The sequence below is a fragment of the Osmerus mordax genome, chromosome 4, assembly GCF_038355195.1.
Source record: "Osmerus mordax isolate fOsmMor3 chromosome 4, fOsmMor3.pri, whole genome shotgun sequence".
Classification (NCBI taxonomy): Eukaryota; Metazoa; Chordata; class Actinopteri; order Osmeriformes; family Osmeridae; genus Osmerus; species Osmerus mordax.
The window spans coordinates 5,037,038-5,052,617 of NC_090053.1; the positions used below are offsets into that span (position 1 = coordinate 5,037,038).

Below are 15,580 nucleotides of genomic sequence, written 5' to 3' on the forward strand. Positions count from 1 at the left end.
GGAGGGAGATGAGAAACTGGAAATCCTGAGAGGCCAGTGTGCTCATTTCGAGAGCAATGGGAACCACATGTTCTTGGGGGAGAGACCTTTAAGAAGTGGTACTTACATGCAATCATGTATATGGCTCAAAGCCAAATCGGGGAGGTGGTGGAAATCCCTGATGCACATGAACTGTATGGGTAAGTACTGTACCAACACAGCCTAGCAACCTGACTAATCAATTAGCAGCAATTTAGGTCTGCTAATCTTAATGGGGCCCAGGCTTTGGGGATGGATTGGTGACAAGGGTGTAATGGGTACTGTGGCAGCTTTGCTTCCATATCACAAAGTCATCTGGCAACCTCTACTTCCACTCCAGTATCTGCAGCCAGGCTGAAAATTAAGCGTGTAATAGCTTGTCTTGCACAATAAGACTCTGTGTGATAAGAGTGGATAGCAGTACCCTACCCTGGATACAGCCATCAGCCAAGCTTGGATAGGTTTTTAGGCCTTGCTGCATGAACGCATGCCAACCATGACTACATTATAGGAAAATAAGTAAGATTGGTTCAAATCTATCAACGGCGAAATTGTTAAAAGCCTGAGGAATAACATTGGTAGACTGCAACAATATTGGTGCACAAAAACAAGGGAATGTTTTGTGACTGATGTGAGAGAGGGGTTGTTGCACAGGTCACATTTTAACAGATCCACACACCTGTTGGTAGGTCATGAATACAAAGCAAAACTATCTTTACATCCTGCATTTAAACTTCCCCGGAAACAGCACAGCAAAATGAACAGATACTAACTATTGCCAGGCTTAAAATGCAGATGTTTCTAGGCTTACATGAATGTGATCCGGTGTATATGGACATACATCGTTACCTTCAAAAGACGACTAACTTCTGGGAGAAGTGACTTCATGAGTTCCATTTGTGTCTTTGGCAGTTTTTGCAGATCCAACAGCAGGTGCTTTAATGAACGTCTGCACACTGCTCAGTCATAGCTAAAGCCTGCCATCTAGGGGAGATTTTCCAAAACTGAAAGAGGCAAGTATCTTGCAAAGTAATGGGAATCAATGAGAACAAGGATCTTTATTCAAGATCACGATTAAATTATTTAATCCCAACATTTGGATTACGTGGCCACAGGAACGTGCCCTACCATGACACACGGCTCGGCTCTGGTAAAGTTTAGTTGATTTTGAGCAGCTACACTTCAGCACGGCAGGTTGCTTAGCTACAGACGATGTGAGTCTTATTCATAGTAGTCCCTCCCATGACCGGAGAGTAAGTGTCAGTCACATTCCGGTACTGAGAAGAGCAGTGCGACCGCAGGTCGTTTAAATGATACTTTTGATTGCTTACATATACTTCATGGTAAGTAATTTACTTTTTTTCGCTGTCAATCTCAGTTCTCGTTTATGTCACTGCTTTTCCGCGAACAATATTGTTAGGCTAGTAAAACATAGTCCTACTGTACTGTAGGCTACATCAATAGTTTTGTAGACCCTAGTTACTTTTATCACACCAATATAAGAGACGCCACATCCTATAGTCAGATCAGTGTTTTTTGTTGGGGTTTTTTCCACAGGTGTGAATGTTTTCAGATGTTTGAAAGTAACGGATCCGATAGCTAGCACTAGGCACTAGCACTATTTATTTTTAGGAAGTTAAAGCCACTTCCTGTGATGAGGAAGTATGGTTGTTGCTACACGTGTACCTTTAACTTAACTTTTGAATGTGTTTTTATTTTCCAAACACTGTTCTGACACAGCTTACCCTTCAAACACTACATTTGGGCTTTGTAAGCAAGAAGGAAATTAATATTTCTTCTTGGCAGCTCGACAGGCTAGACCTGAAATACCTCTAGTTAGACTTTGAACATTACACGATACATTATGATGTATGTATTCCAATGCTCCTTTCATCAGACAGTTCATGTAGCCTTGGCCCTGTTATGAAGAGATGGTAGCTGGGTGAGGTGCTCCACTAACCATCAGACTATGAGATACAGCACACCTTTTCTTAAGTTCTGATTTAGAAGCACAGAATGCCTTGCCATAGACTAGCACGCTCTAAACTGGTTTGTTGAGTTTTTAAGTCAGGGTAGGGTCAGTCTGAGAAAATAAACACTGGGCTTTTCAAACTGAGATAAAAAAAAAATCTAGTTTCTGAACTAGGTTGAATGTTTAAAAAGTTGTTTGATGCATTATGGCCTTTGTTTTGTGTGGTCTAGACTGCTGTACATCCTAAATAGTCTTGCCTTAACAGATAAGATGCAGTATTCAAAACAGTAGGCCTACACGCCATGGCCTATTTCCCTAAACTGGCCATTTAAATGACCCAGGGATGCTGACAAGTTTGAGTTTGTAGTATCTCCCTCTAGCCTACACCGTTTTCCTAGAAGCCAGGAGACTAGCTGGTGTACCCACTGTGCTACTCTTTAGGCTGGCACTGCTAAGAAGCACTGGCTTACCCCTGCCAATTCACTTGGTGGTTGTGTTGGGATGGTAGTCACTGTGTCAAGTATTGCTATGTTAAGCTATGTGTCACTCACATAAACTTTATCTTGACCTCATTTTCTGCTCTTTAAAAAGGGGGAGGGGGGGGGCGCTTTTGCTTTGGTTTGTGGTTGTTTCACTTTTTTCACATGTGGCTGTTTGAGTGCTTTTGCATTCGTGCATATGGTAGCGTGAGTGTTTGTTCGTGTGGGTGAATTCTGTCTGCTGTCTTCCTGCGGTGACTCAGTCTGGGGGCTAGGCTAGTCGATTGAGGGGACAGACGCTGAAGGCAGTCTTCCACACTAGTGCACTCTGTAGTTTTTACTTTTTAACTTCGGTTTTAGCCTATTTAACCCACCATGACTTCAGTGTTTCGCAAAATACAGACTTCAACCACCCAAACAGATAGGTAGATTAACTTAAAAACAGTGGACAAAGACTTGATTGGCATCGTGAAGTCTCCTTCCTGATCACCTAATTCAAAAGAAGACTCAACTCAAATGCCTAACCCTAATGTAGGCATAACTTAGGCCTAGTCCAATTAAAGTGGCAATTGAACATTGACCATCTGTTGTTGACTGTGTTTGCTATAGGGGAGTTTCTATCTGTAGACCAGACGACCACATGCAGTCTAATCCAGGCTGTTCTGTGACACTCCCTGCACTTTCTCAACAATGGATCCTTCTTTGTTCGCCTTCCCTTGTTCTTCTTGGTGCCTTTTAGAGTTTCCGTGTCTTTCAATACCATTCTGCATTTAAGATTGTCCAATTATGCGTGAAACCATGGAGAAAGAAAAAAACCGTGAACTCTGTTATTAGTACGATTTCAAGATAAAAAAGGACTTCATCAACTAACAACAAGACACATGCTGCATGTATGAAGGTTATACATTCACCTGTTACCTATCGGCCTTCCTGTTTCTTCTCCTAGACATTATCCACTAATTAAAGAGAGGCGGTTGCTAAGAGATGACGAGCAATGACATCGCTGAGAGCCTGTGATGTGCCGGAGGCTGGAGTCGAGTGAGAGAGTCCTTGGTCTGGGTCCCCTCTGTGTGCTCGTCCCCAGCCCACTCACACACGTAAAGAGGAGGAGGAGGAGACTGGGGCATCCAGACAGACACACAGACACACTAACGAGCAGCGCAGCAGACCTGGAGGCACAGACAGAGAGAGGGACAGAGAGAGAGACAGACATACAGAGACAGGCATACAGAGACAGGCAGGCAGACAGGCACTGACACGCAGACAGACGGACAGACAGACGGACAGGCAGGCAGACAGACGGAAGGACAGACAGACAGTCTGAAAAACGAGCAGGCCGCACACTCACCCCAATGGCAGCTTCCACCAGTATCTATACTGCGTCGTTAACCCCAGGATCCAGGAGTGTTAGACCCAGGGAGGACCCCCCTGAGGGGGCCAATAGAGGGTCTCTCTGGGGGGACTCAGGTGATGGAGGTGGGGGAAATGAGGGCAGCACCATCCAGGAGAAGACTCATGACTTCTTCCAGATCTGTGACATTGAGGACAAGGGCTTCATCACGCGCAGAGACATGCAGGTAAGAATATATTCATCTATTAAGTTTGGAGAGTTTTGCTACAGAAACAGATGCAACATACTGCAGGGAACAAAGGTCAATGTTCTGAAAAGAATTGTTGATTGGTCACTGATTTTCCATCTCATAAAGTTCAGCATTGGCTTTTTATAGAACATATGAATTATGCACGTGCCTCTCCTCAGCTTACAGACAATGAGGACAGTCAGTATCTGGGTTCAGTGTCCTAATATCAGCCATAACCCGTAGGCCTCTCTCGTAAGACTAAAGGGCAACCACCTGGTCCTTTCACATGATTTCCTGGGACTGGGACTGCGTGTGCTCTTCAGAGAGGTGCTCATAGGGCCGCAGCTCCACCTATCCTGGAGGAGAGAGCGTGAAAGAGGGGTGTGGAGAGGATCCGAGGGAGCAGAGGAGTACCTAAACAGGAGCAGAAAGACCGGCGGAGGCTTTGTTCCGCACCTTCTCCAGCAGCATTATTGTGCAGATTTTTCACGTCTCCGTCAGAAGGCCATCTGTTGTGGATGCTCTTTGATGAGGCCCTCATGGGCCCACGCACTTAGGAGGGCTGCTCAATAGGAACACCTCTTTGATCCATCCCATGGTTATGGAAATGATTTGGAGATTAGGGATGCGGCTCGCTGGATATCAAGTGTTTTTTTATAGGCGGTAAAAGTATTGAAATAATAAGCGTAGCTTTGCTCAGTATCATGCTTAGAGAGGGTCTCTGGTATGGTAGTCCGGGGACATGTGTTGGCTAGATAATGTTGCAGACTTTTTTTTCAAGCACATGCCAATATGTAATAATCTGTCATTATTACAGTATCACATTATCGAATGGCTATTTCTTGGTAGTCGTCGGGTAGAATTGCTATGGGTGAGACAGTTGGTATTTTAGTGCTCAGGAACTGTGAATGTCCTTTTGTTATTTTAGCCACACAAGCATCGCCAAAAATGCTTAACTGATAGATATGTGTTTCTGCTGATGCCAACTTGTCAACAGTTTCACACCATGACCACACCATGAACCAAGCTACTGCTGACCCAAGGCCTGTGCTCCACGCTGATAACAGCTTTAACAAGCACTGACACACTGGCTCTCTCTTGTTTACCCATCTTGTGGTATCAGAACACCAAAGTACTTTATGAGTGTCTGGAACGGCTACAGAGCTACAGTAAACTAAACACACACCACACACATTTCATACTCTTTGTTGCAAAGCCCTGTTAAGATACTGCACAAAGCATATAAGTAAACTGGGTTCTAAGTATGAATTGAAACAGTACGTTTGATGTGGATTCTGCTTGTGTCGGATGTTGAAGAGATGGAATGGGGAACATTCTAGTTTTTGACATCATTGTAATATAGCTAACTGTATTGCTACACTGTCAGTCGGGCTGCAGCATTGTGTATTCCAAGGGTTTTTCACATTAGACCTATACTAAACGTCTTTCGGCCGGTATGCTCATGTCACTGCCCCCTGTGTTCCTCTCTGTTCAGAGGCTCCATGGAGAGCTGCCACTGAGCGCAGACGAGCTGGAGAATGTGTTCGACACTCTGGACTTGGACGGCAATGGATACCTTACTCTGGACGAGTTCTCCTCTGGATTCAGTAGGTTCTAAACTACTAGAGTTCTCTGAATCCAGCTAGCATTTACCTCAACATCTCAAAAATGTTTACCGGAACCTGTCTTGAGTCTTCCTGTTTTTTTTTTCCTCCAGGTGAGTTTATATTTGGACAGAGACTGTCAGTAGGGGACCGGACGGGGGAGGCCAGCCCCTGTGAGACAGCGGCGGAGACCCTGTACCAGAGCCAGTGGGAGGAGCAGCTGGCTGGGAGTGAGGATGATGAGGAGAAGCACTTCTGCATGCTGATGGACAGCCTGGGAGCCAGCAATGTCTTTGAGGAGTGGGTGAAAAACTGTTCATTGACATATTAATATATTGTAGAGTACTGTACTGTACTGTACTGGAATGGACTTCCTTTGTCTTGCCACGGCGAGGAAACCAGTGACTCAGCCCCCATAATGACAGTATCAGCTGTTAGGCCAATCAAACACACCTATATCCTTGTCCATATCTGGATATCTGTAATTGCCCTAGGTGTGTGGGAACCTGGGCTGTTTACTTATAATCTGTTGTCCCTCCTTCAGCTAAGTCCCCAAAACCTACTCTACCGTTGTTGTCTTAGTGTGGAGCTGTGTGGAAGTCAGCTGAAACCACCAACTAAAAGTTGATGACAGTGTTCAATTCTGTGTCTCGAGTGCCGGCTGCTTTGTGGTCAAAAAGAAAGAGCTCAGCGTCCTAGCTGTGAAGGGTGCACGGGGGATAGCATGAAGCAAAGATGATTCGAAAGAAACCTGCATCTATGTTGTTGAAGCTGCATTTTCATGTTGTGTCACGGTTCAGCTGACAATGTGTCTGTGGAGCTCTGTCAGGCCTGCTGTCTCTGGTCTGGCCTTCTTAACTCTAGGCTTAGCAGAGCCAAAGCTGGGCCTGTTCCAATGCTTGATTAGACTCACCTTTAGCAAACACGAGTGCTCACTAAAGGTCAACAGTGGTGTAGACAAACGTCAGACTAAGAAGCACATCCTATTGACTCTCTGACAAGCCCAGTCCACAAATGGAAAGGAATGCAGACAGTTTAGATCAAATCACTTTGTGCATCAACCTTTTGGGCTTAATACAGCTATACATTATTCACCTGTCAAAGGTTTTCTCCACATGAAGTGCATCGTGACTCCTGTCTAATGTTAGGTTCAGAGATTCAGGCACCTGTGCAGTGACGTAAACACTTTGGCAGTGGTTGCCAGCCAGTGCATCAGTATTTTAATAACAGGAAATCATATTATGAATGGCAAGAACATCTTGACCACATGTGGATTTAGCTTTAGGATTTAGGAACCTAAGAACAAGCACAGTGATTGTGGCTCTTGAATGTGAATGTAGTCCTTTCTGGCTTTATACATTACTTTAGTTGTTTCTAATAAACCTGTCCTTGACATTTTATGTACCAAATGAAAAGGGAGGAAGTATTTTTTTCATATTTAGACATTTGCCTTGGCCATGCTGATATCAAACTGAGCTCTCCCCTCGTATCTCCTCCTGTCTCATATTGTCCTCTCCTTCTCTTGCCTCCTCAGACCTGGTGAGGTGCGTAGCCTGTGGGCTCAGCTGAGGAGAGATGAGCCGCATCTCCTCTCCAACTTTGAAGAATTCCTGGCCCGGGTCACCTTCCAGATCAAGGAGGTCAACCAGGAGAAGAGGGAGATGGAAACCGCCCTCAAGAGGTAGCACTCTGAGCACACTGGAATGAAAGTTCAATTGTTCATGCAAACTTGGGCCTCTGTTATTTCACCATAACATTACTGTCAATAGAATTTCATTTCAGTCATATCTTTTTCCACACTTGATTTTCCTCTCGATAAGACCAGAGTTCCATACATTGAGAACTAGTGTTGTAGTGGAAACAGTGTTGACGTTTTACAGTGTAGGCCCAGTGCACATTTTTATGGACACTTTTACCCAAACCTCCCAGCTCCACTTTTGTTTTCTTTCAAATGAACAAAAATGTTCATGCTTTATTTTTTGACGGGAATTTCTGTAGACAAATAAAATCACCTATCCTGATTGGAATGTTTTTTAATCTAGAAATCCCAAAATACGGGGATACGATTATAATACGATTAACTCAATTTAGCTGCTCTAGCATTGGTCTGTGGGTCTGGTGAGGTAAAACAATCTATCAGGCCTCAATAAAGTACAGCTAAGGTCCGACGTGTCTGATGAAGCGTAGTGTTGAGGATCAGCAGGCTCTGCTCATACTCTACATATGCTTAGCTGCAGCAAAACGTTAACATGCATACCTGCCGAAGAGCAGGCTGACCGCGCTACGCTGATCTTCCGTCTGAAACAGGAAAGCAGCCACGCACGATGACGAGATCCAGCGGCTCTATGAGGAGATGGAGCAGCAGATCAAGGCTGAAAAGGAGCGGATCCTGATGCAGGTACCGTCTGCCGGAAGGAGGCCCGGCCTGGGCTTGTCCTCAGCCCGTCTTCCTGAGCTGAGCCGGACTGAACGCTCCTTCTCCCTCTCCCCCTCTCTCTCTCTCTCCCCCTCTCTCTCTCTCTCTCTCTCTCTCTCTCTCTCTCTCTCTCTCTCTCTCTCTCTCTCTCTCTCTCTCTCTCTCTCTCTCTCTCTCTCTCTCTCTCTCTCTCTCTCTCTCTCTCTCTCTCTCTCTCTCTCTCTCTCTCTCTCTCTCTGTCTCTGTCTCTGTCTCTGTCTCTCTCTCTCTGTCTCTGTCTCTGTCTCTCTGTCTCTCTCTCTCTCTCTCTCTCTCCGTGTGCTGTAGGACTCTGAGAGGTTCCTGACTCACAGTCAGGACCTGGAAGACCAGCTGACCAGTAAGGAACGGGAGCTGGAGCAGCTCTTCCAGAAAGAGAGGAGGGTGAGAGAGAGTGAAAGAGAGACATAGGGTTAGAGGGTATTATAGAAAGAGTGAAACCACCAGGCACCAGGCCCTGCCAAAGCCCAACCCTGTGTCCTAACTTCCAAGTGAAAAGAATCAAAAACGGCAATAGCTTTGCTCCCACATATCCATCTTTCAGATCTAAGCAAGTGTTCAAGGAGTCAGGAGATAAGGAGGGTGGTTTGGCTGACGGTAACAATGCTGAGCCCGTACTGACATTGCTTCTTTTTACGACACAGTTATCGCCCACAGCTGCTTACATCACAGTCATGAGTAGCACCGAAGTGCTGTCTAAACGCTGATTGATTCCAGATTTCAATCAGCTCTAACAGCACAATGCAGAGTGTGCCTTAATATCAACAAACGAATGTTAATTGTCACTGTAACACCTCAATCTGGCAAAACTGCTCTCAGACTTTGAAAACAAATTACTGAAGGTAAGTCTGTGTCTACTGCTCCTGCTGTGCTCTCGTTTCAAAACTATTGATTGCATTCACACACTGTACACTTAAGCAGACATACACATGTACTCACTCTCACACACACACACACACACACACAGGTTCATTTTTCCATCCTAGTGAGGACCGACAATTCATTCCCATTCAAAATTGTGTTGGGAGTGGGGATAAATCCTAAGCTTTCTGGTCGAAATGAACATTTCCAGGTAAATCTTTCTCCCATTTGACTCGAACCCATCTTCATTGGCCATGCCTTGACTGGCCCCATGACCATACCACGACCTCGTCTTGACGTTCTCCTGGTCCTTGTCTCAGCTGGAGCACCAGTGCCGGGATCTGCACAGCGAGCAGCACGTGACCAGGGTGGAGAACGTGATGTTGAAGCAGACCAACGAGGATCTTGCCAGGGACCTGGAGCACACCAGCCAGGCGCTGCAGGTGGCCCAACAGCAGTTGGACCTACTGCAGGAGCAGGCCTCTCATCTGCATGACGACAGGGAGATGTACGCTTCTGAACCACTTCATGGCACCACCAGAAACCAAGGCTTTTATTACACTACACAGTATATCCACCAATAAATAAAAAAACTACTGGTAAAGTACTGCTAAACTAGTGTCAAAAATCAAAGATGTTTATTCTATGAATGTATAATGTTGTCCACCTCAGGGAGATGTACCGAGTGACTGAGGGACTGCAGAGAGAGAGATCCAGCCTGCTGAAACAGCTGGAACTCCTGAGGTAAGTACGGTTTACCACTGCTCCAGGTTAGTCAAGTACTGGATGCAAAAAGCCCATGTAAGTCATTGGGACTCTGAGTCGGACTGAGCACCATTGACTGCACTGCACTTGGACTCCCGGCAAGCTGCAGCGATTCTCCATAATATGCATGACGTCATTTCGAGTGGCTCGTGTGTTTCAAAGAAGATGGTTCTGTTCTGTGTTTGTCAAGGACGTTGTCATCTAGAGCAGAGCGTGGCTGCAAACAATACACGTATTCAGAACAAGTACACACTTCTGCGGTTGATATACTGTTGCTGTAACTGAGAGTTAAATGCACACAACTCTCCGTCGAAAAAAAAGCAGTTGTTTATCCAAGGTCCAAGATTTAGCTTTTAATATATCATTTTATTTGTGTTTTTGTATTCAGAGAGATGAACAAGCATTTACGAGATGAACGAGACACGTTCCAACAGGTAAAATACTTGTGCACTGCACAAAGAAACGTTAACACTTAATGTAAACACTTTCCAACATAGTGAATTTCAATTGAACTTCGAAACCGTACTGTCACAACGTAGAAGTTGCTATGTGACTGCAATGTTGTTCCTATAGGTATTGGTATTCTTTTACATGGTAGTTAATGTGACCCTAATGCAAAGTGTTACCGTTTTTCTTTTTCAATTTGTGATATTCATGAGATCCTTGAGCCCCTGAATCTGGAGTCGGAAAGCATTCTCAGAAATCCTGAAAGTGCAACTTACTGAACCTGACTGGTCATTAATTGTGTTGGTCTTTTTTCCTCCAAGCCCATGAACTCAATTAAAAAGCCAGGATGGAAGCAGAGGTCTGGATCCAGTACTGTGAAACACACTGACAATGAGGCATTCAGAAGGTACACCGGCTAATGAAATGAGTCTGGTCTAGCGCAGCCGAGGAAAGATCTAACCAACCTGCAGTCTATTCTTAAATACTGCTTTAAAAGCATCCTTTTAGCAGAGCAGTTTTTAATGTAAAATGATGGAACTTCTTAGAAATGACATGCTTTCAAGTCCAGTTTACACAGAGTGGAGCGGCCCGACCAATCAGATCTCTCCATCAGTTGTTACTTTGTTACTTAATGTCAGATGTTGCTGCTAAAGAAGATGTAGCTAATACCCCCCCCCCCTCCCCTTCCCCCATCCCAAAGTGAATATGAAGGGGAGGTGGCCTTGCACAAGAAGAAGAGCATGGCGGGGGTGAATGGCTGCAGCCTGGAGGAGGAGGTGTGCGGGGGCCGAGGGGGCCCCCAGCCCCCCCAGCGAGGTCATCTCCAGAGGATCATCTCCATCGAGGAGGACCACCTCCCCTATCTCCTGCAGGAGGACTACCACGCCGAGCTCCGAGATTGGAGGGAGGAGGAGGAGGAGGGGGTGGAGGCGGAGGAGGAGGAGGAGGAGGAGGAGGGGGAGGAGACAGATCTGGAGATGACCATTGTTGGCTCCGCCTCCCAGGACGAGCAGCAGTGGCATGGGAAGGAGGGGGGCAGCGGAGAGAGGGCGGCGCCCACTTCCCCCCGAGGTCAGCCCGTTGGCAAGGAGACGGTTCCGAATGTAAGCATGCACCATCGGATTCATTACACACAGACACGTTGACATGCTCAGGGCCATTCAGTACACACAGGAAGACTTGCACACATGTGAGTCACACACTCACACATGCAGGCACCGGGTGTATGAAGTCGGGGCCACAGGGAGCTGATGATCTGGCCATGTGTCTGGCAGCCCAGGTAGACGGTGCTTTACAGGACAAAGAGTTCATTTGGCCATGCTGTTTTGCCACTTGGCCAGGGCAGAGATAGGAACCGTCAGTCCCAGCTGTTGACTTTCTCACTCGGAGAGGGAGAGTTAAGTGTGCTTGTGACCTTGCGACTGCCCTCACTGAGAACTGGAGGCTTATCTCCCCAAGGGCTTAAGGATTGGTTTTATTTCTCTCAGTGACTTAGCAGACCCTGGTTCTAAGATTATGTTGATCTACTTCAAATTAAGAAATTGTGGGGTTTCTTGGCCCGGCTTTTATTGCTCCGATTGTGTCTCATGATCGCTGCCACTGTCTCTCTCTGTTTCTCTCTAACCCCCCCGCCCCCCTCCCCCTTCTCTCTCCAGGAGGAGGGTGCGTGCCTGCCCCCTGACCGGCTCTTTAAGGTGGTCCTGGTGGGCAACTCGAGCGTGGGGAAGACCTCCCTCCTCAGACGCTTTTGTGATGACTTATTCTACGCAGGCACCGCTGCCACCGTGGGTCAGTACACACACTCACACACACACTTGCACATATCCAACCACAAGCAGGCAGACACGCAAACAATACCAGGCACAGCCCTGTGGCCCTCCTCCTAACCTCTCCCAGCTAAGCTTCACACTCGGCCCTTTGAAAAGTGCTGTTCAGCAGTGTGAAAAGCTGATCACAGCTGATCTTAGGCATGGGCGGCAGCTAGCCGCGACGGCTACACATTCTTGGACTGCATGGGTGGCATTGATACACAACACACACCCGGCTTGGCTCCCATGAGGCCCACACATCACAGCTCCAAGGGCTTTTGTGCTTACGAGTAGTGGGCCTGTGTTGGCCAGGTAGCACCGTTTTCTATGGTACTTGTGACATATATTATAATGCCTGGTACTTCAATGCGTAATGCAAGTTGGACAATATTATGGAATAAATTACAATAGATAGATGTTTATAGATAGATGAGGCTTGCTCAAGATGCAACAGTTTGTCATGGAGTCCTAGGATAAGCGTGTGCTGTTCAGGGTGTGTATGGGGTCCTAGGATAAGCGTGTGCTGTTCAGGGTGTGTATGGGGTCCTAGGATAAGCGTGTGCTGTTCAGGGTGTGTATGGGGTCCTAGGATAAGCGTGTGCTGTTCAGGGTGTGTATGGGGTCCTAGGATAAGCTGGTGGTGTTCAGGGTGTGTATGGGGTCCTAGGATAAGCGTGTGCTGTTCTGGGTGTGTATTGTAGAATATGTCACTGTAACTGTGTGTAAAATGTAATGTAAACATACATTTAGCTGATTGTTTTCACTCCTTCCAGGGATAGACTACAGTGTAAAGACCATTACCGTAGACAGCAGCCAGGTGGCGCTACAGATGTGGGACACAGCAGGACAGGAGAGGTGAGGACTAACTAGAGGAGAAAGTGGAGTGACAAATCGGTCACATAACCCTAACCCTAACCCTTTACCTAACTGACTCCTCTGCCCCAAGCCCTCAGCCCTAGCCCACCCTGCTTGGACAGGGCACATGAGTGTGGAAACTCCAGCCACTGTAACTGAAGGGTTGAAGGGTTGGGACCTATTTTGATGCTAGCGAACAGGAAAGAAATGGGTTTGAAAGTATCGTGTTACTATTAAGTAAGATGAGACTTAGCTATGTCGTGCATGTGTGTAAACAAAATTTACCATCTGTTTGTTTCCTCTTCCTTCTACCTCTCCCTTCCATTCTTCTCCTCCTCCTCCTCCCCCTCCTCTGCAGGTATCGCAGCATTACTAAGCAGTTCTTCCGGAAGGCAGATGGAGTGGTTGTTATGTATGACATCACATCTGAGCAAAGCTTCACAGCTGTCCGGCAGTGGCTGACCAGTGTACAGGTGATACACCAGGCATACAACATTTGAATATTCGTTGAGTTTGGGAAGAGAACTCAAAGCATCAACTAGGATATAGCTCAACTCCTCTCTGCCTGTCTCTCCTTCTTCCTCTCCCTTGGTTCTCCCTGTTTTGTTTTCCCTCCCCCCCGACCCCTCTCTCCTGTCCTCTCAGGAAGGAGCTGGCGAGGACATTCCCATCATGCTGCTGGGCAACAAGACAGACAAAGAGAGTGAAAGAGAGGTCCAGGGCGGAGTAGGAAAGAAACTAGCCAAGGTCTGTGTGTGTGTGCTGTGGAGAATAGGCTTCAATGATAGCTGATCACATATGATGTGTGCCGTACCAGTATTATGATGTCGTGTTGACTTTGTGCTTCTTGCTTTTTCTTCTCTGGTGATAATGGTGCGGGTGCTGTGTGATTGATTGACAGGACCACCATCTGATTTTCTACGAGTGCAGCGCCTGCTCTGGACACAATGTAGTAGACTCCATGGTGCATTTGGCCAGGTGAGATCCTGTCCTGCTCTGGACCAGCAAACAGCCTCACCGTCGTTTCAGACCCGATGACATACAGTAATACTCTGTAAATATACCTGACCCATCCTGTGTCTCTCTCCTGGGGCAGGGTCCTGAAGGAGCAGGAGGACAGACAGAAAGAGAAGACGGTCATCCTGGTGAACAGCCCCTCCCAAAAGAAAAGGTCCTGTTGCTAACCAGGGTTGGACTCAGACAATCAAGATGAAGGAACTGGTTCAGGCTCAACCAATCAGGAGGAAGGACCAGGGTTTTAGTTTAGTTCCATATTCCATTTTTTTTTTAATTAATTACAAAATGACAACTTGAAAGAAAATATTGATAGAAAATAGTTTTGGGTTTTGGAATTGAATTTGAAGGCTGAATGGAATTGATGCAAACCTGAGCTCATGTATGGACTGCCAGCCCCATTGCAGTGTGCCCACGTGTATCTCTAGATCTGTTATCCACACCATACTGTACCTCTCATCCATAACCCACCCACCTACTCCCTCTCAGTCCACCTGCAGTTATTATGGCACCTGTTGTGTCTACTTACACAACCATTTTAGAGACTGTCTCACTGTCTCATTCTAGACATGGACCAGCCCACCTAAGTCTCACTGCCAGAGGGGCTTGAATCACTTACAAATGTGATATTGCACTATTACAAAAAAGTAGAAGTATTTATTTTATGAAAACAAAATACAACTGTATTTTTATGAATATGTATTTTGGTTTGTGTGGGTACCATATCAATGTACTGGATTGTACGTGAATCACTTGGAAAGAGTTTTTAAGGTTACCATAGTTACCACACTGGCACAGTACTTGCCAACACATCAGATACCAACACCAGCACAGCATGCTAAAGGAATTCTGTATAACATACCAGCGCACTAGCAAGTTTAACTGTTGCATAATTTAAAATGTGTTGACAACAAGATGTGTAACTGTGTAAAGAATATGTTTATTATATATTTCTTATATTTTTGACGTTTATTACTTTTCATATTACATCTGCCACGTGTTTTGCATGTTGATGTTTTGGATTGGTCAGAATGCTGTTTTCATTGTATTAATCCAGTTATCTAGTCAAACATTTCAATATGCTTCTTTTTTGTTCACTTTAGAATGTGTTTTGTAAAAGATTTGTTTTGTTAAAAATGTGTTGTTCAGAGTATATAAAGCACACTAAGAAATCCCTTTTTATACACACATTTTGCTTGTGTATTGTGCTTTTGATGGACTAGGGTCACCACATGTGCCACGCTAAAGCCAATGTGTTTGCACAAATATGTATATGTAAATATGAATAAATATTGAACAAATATCTGTATAATAAAGAATATTTAAAATCTGTATATAAGTATATGCTGTGAATACGTGTAATAACTAGTGATGATTCGACTAGCAGTTTGAAGTCTTGGTTCCCGAGGACACCTAGTGGCCAGATTGATTAAAGTCAGTATTTTATCAATTGACAACAGAGCATGCGGAATTAACAGGAAACCAGTAATTAGGTAATATCCGTATTACCTAAGTAACTGCTTGCCAGTTATTGACACAAAATTGTTATGCTGAATGGTAAACATCTTTCCAAACAGTAGAAAAATTAAGGTATCCAGGTTTTGTAGACTTGTAGTCCAGTAAAAGTAACTGATGGCAACTTTACGACTGATTGTTCCCAGAGACGTGCTATGGTACCAGAGGGGCTTACCTGTGTGGATCTAGTGTAGATGATAGGGTAAG

The 15,580-nt window shown here is 45.5% G+C and overlaps 1 protein-coding gene across 2 annotated transcripts; it reads left to right on the top strand.

Annotated features, from left to right (window-relative positions):
• Positions 1–1,298: 1,298 nt before the first annotated feature.
• Positions 1,299–15,159, top strand: cracr2aa (calcium release activated channel regulator 2Aa). Of its 2 annotated transcripts, XM_067234516.1 has the most exons (18): positions 1,299–1,361; positions 3,416–4,046; positions 5,545–5,656; positions 5,767–5,953; positions 7,188–7,334; positions 7,961–8,051; positions 8,397–8,492; positions 9,290–9,477; positions 9,642–9,713; positions 10,123–10,168; positions 10,502–10,587; positions 10,882–11,284; positions 11,837–11,969; positions 12,763–12,844; positions 13,203–13,317; positions 13,490–13,591; positions 13,746–13,822; positions 13,941–15,159. In XM_067234516.1, exons 2-18 carry the CDS (start codon positions 3,822–3,824, stop codon positions 14,026–14,028), a joined length of 2,250 nt encoding a protein of 749 aa, XP_067090617.1. In that variant the 5' UTR covers positions 1,299–1,361; positions 3,416–3,821; the 3' UTR covers positions 14,029–15,159. The 2 variants fall into 2 exon arrangements, with proteins under 2 accessions (XP_067090617.1, XP_067090618.1); XM_067234517.1 differs by lacking the exon at positions 8,397–8,492.
• Positions 15,160–15,580: the final 421 nt, after the last annotated feature.